At 33.6% G+C, this 1,691-nt stretch overlaps 1 protein-coding gene across 1 annotated transcript in view; it reads right to left on the reverse strand.

Moving 5' to 3' along the window:
* Positions 1-1,028, reverse strand: part of LOC145093564 (purple acid phosphatase 7-like) — a 5,388-nt gene extending 4,360 nt beyond the window's left edge. The window contains exon 1 of the mRNA XM_079031713.1: positions 772-1,028. Within this exon, the coding sequence (XP_078887839.1) occupies positions 772-960 (189 nt within the window). The 5' untranslated portion in view covers positions 961-1,028. The remainder of the gene's footprint in view (positions 1-771) is intronic.
* Between the last annotated feature and the right edge of the window lie 663 nt (positions 1,029-1,691).

The raw sequence follows: 1,691 nt of genomic DNA on the forward strand, positions 1-1,691 counted from the left end.
TGATGCTATCCATTATTAATTTGTAGATAATTTAAGTGTACGGAAAATTCCGATTAAAACTTTAGCAAAAAAATCTCTATGAACCAAGAGAGGTATATATTATTCGTTCTCAAGAGAAATAGAGCAAGATAAATGTAAATTAGGTTACAGAAATGAGATATATAAATGATATTATTCCAAAATATAAATTCTGTAAATATTTGTGTATTTACGCTTTACTAGCTTATTTTCAGGCTATCAAGTAGGGGTAAATGAATGTAAACCAAGCTACCGAAATCCATATCCCCCATTTTGGTTTTGGCGCAATTTTTTTTTTTTTTTTTTTTTTTTTGGAAACGAGATTAAAATAAAAGCAACATGAAACATGTTTTCAATCTTAAAAAATAACAATAAACTAAACGTCAATAATTAATTTCGGCACAACCAATGCTTATTTTATTTCTATAGAGATCTCATATGGCAAATCAATCCTCGAAAACTGAACTGTTATTACATAAAAATAATATTAATAATAATTGTTATATTCATTATTCAATCTGTTTTGTCTTTTCTATGATCGTTTACGTTGGCGTTTAGATTTCAAGTGCAGTTCACTACTTTTTGGGAGACAAAAGTTAACGAGTGTAATATAATTTCGAACGCATGATAAAATGCAAGTTGAATTACGTAGTGCCTCCATTAAAGTAAACGAATTGACGTTGATTAAGAAGCTAGTATGTAGCTGGGGAGACAGTTAATTGGGATATATATATGAATTAGTGATAAACTAACCTGGTAAGCAACATTGGATTGATTGTAGAGTCCTCTCCTACCCCAATCACCGACGACCAAAAAACTGAGAGATCCGTCGGATTTGACGGCATGATCAAACCTTTGAAGCTCCGCCACAACCACACCCACCATCGCCGCTGTCATATATAGCAGTAGAAGAACGGCAGGGGAGTACTTGATCATGGCCATCACCTAGTTGCTATATAGCTAGGTACCAATGGTCCAGAGAGATCGAGAGACGTGGGAGTAAGGATGAAAGATGAGGGGGGTATATATACTACATAGATGATAGATATATACATTTTTTGCTGAAGAATGCACCTTATCCAGTAAAAAGCGACAGATATGATTTCGAATAACAATAATTAATTTCTTTTTAATTATTTCCAACATCAAAGAGATTATTGTAATGACCATATTGACCGAAAAACCTAACTGGAAGCGGATGGTACAGAACAGGTTATCGTTTCTTAGTTTCCCTTAATTTTGTTGTATTGGCTTCGGGTGTATTGGGTAGTGGACACTACTAGAAAACTGGTGCAATAGCTACAGCACAATCCGTAGCTATTCCGTAGCTATAACGAATAGCTACGGAATTGCTACGGAAAAACGTCTGTAGCATAATGACCCGTGGCTAAATTATAGCTACGGATTAGTTACTGAATAGCTACGGAATAGCTACGGAAATTTTCCGTAGCTACCATAGCTACGGAAATAAATAGCTACGAATTTCCTACAGAATAGTTACGGAATTGAATAGCTATGGAATAGCTACGGAACTAAATAACTACGGAATAGCTATGGAAATGGATAGCTACAGAAGTAAATAGCTACGGATTTTCTGTAGGTAATCCGTAGTTAATTACTTTTTATTTTTATAAAAATAAAAACAATAAAAAATTATTAAAAAATCCAGTTTT

This window comes from Lactuca serriola, chromosome 3 (assembly GCF_051521515.1).
Source record: "Lactuca serriola cultivar US96UC23 chromosome 3, Lser_US96UC23_V15, whole genome shotgun sequence".
NCBI lineage: Eukaryota > Viridiplantae > Streptophyta > Magnoliopsida > Asterales > Asteraceae > Lactuca > Lactuca serriola.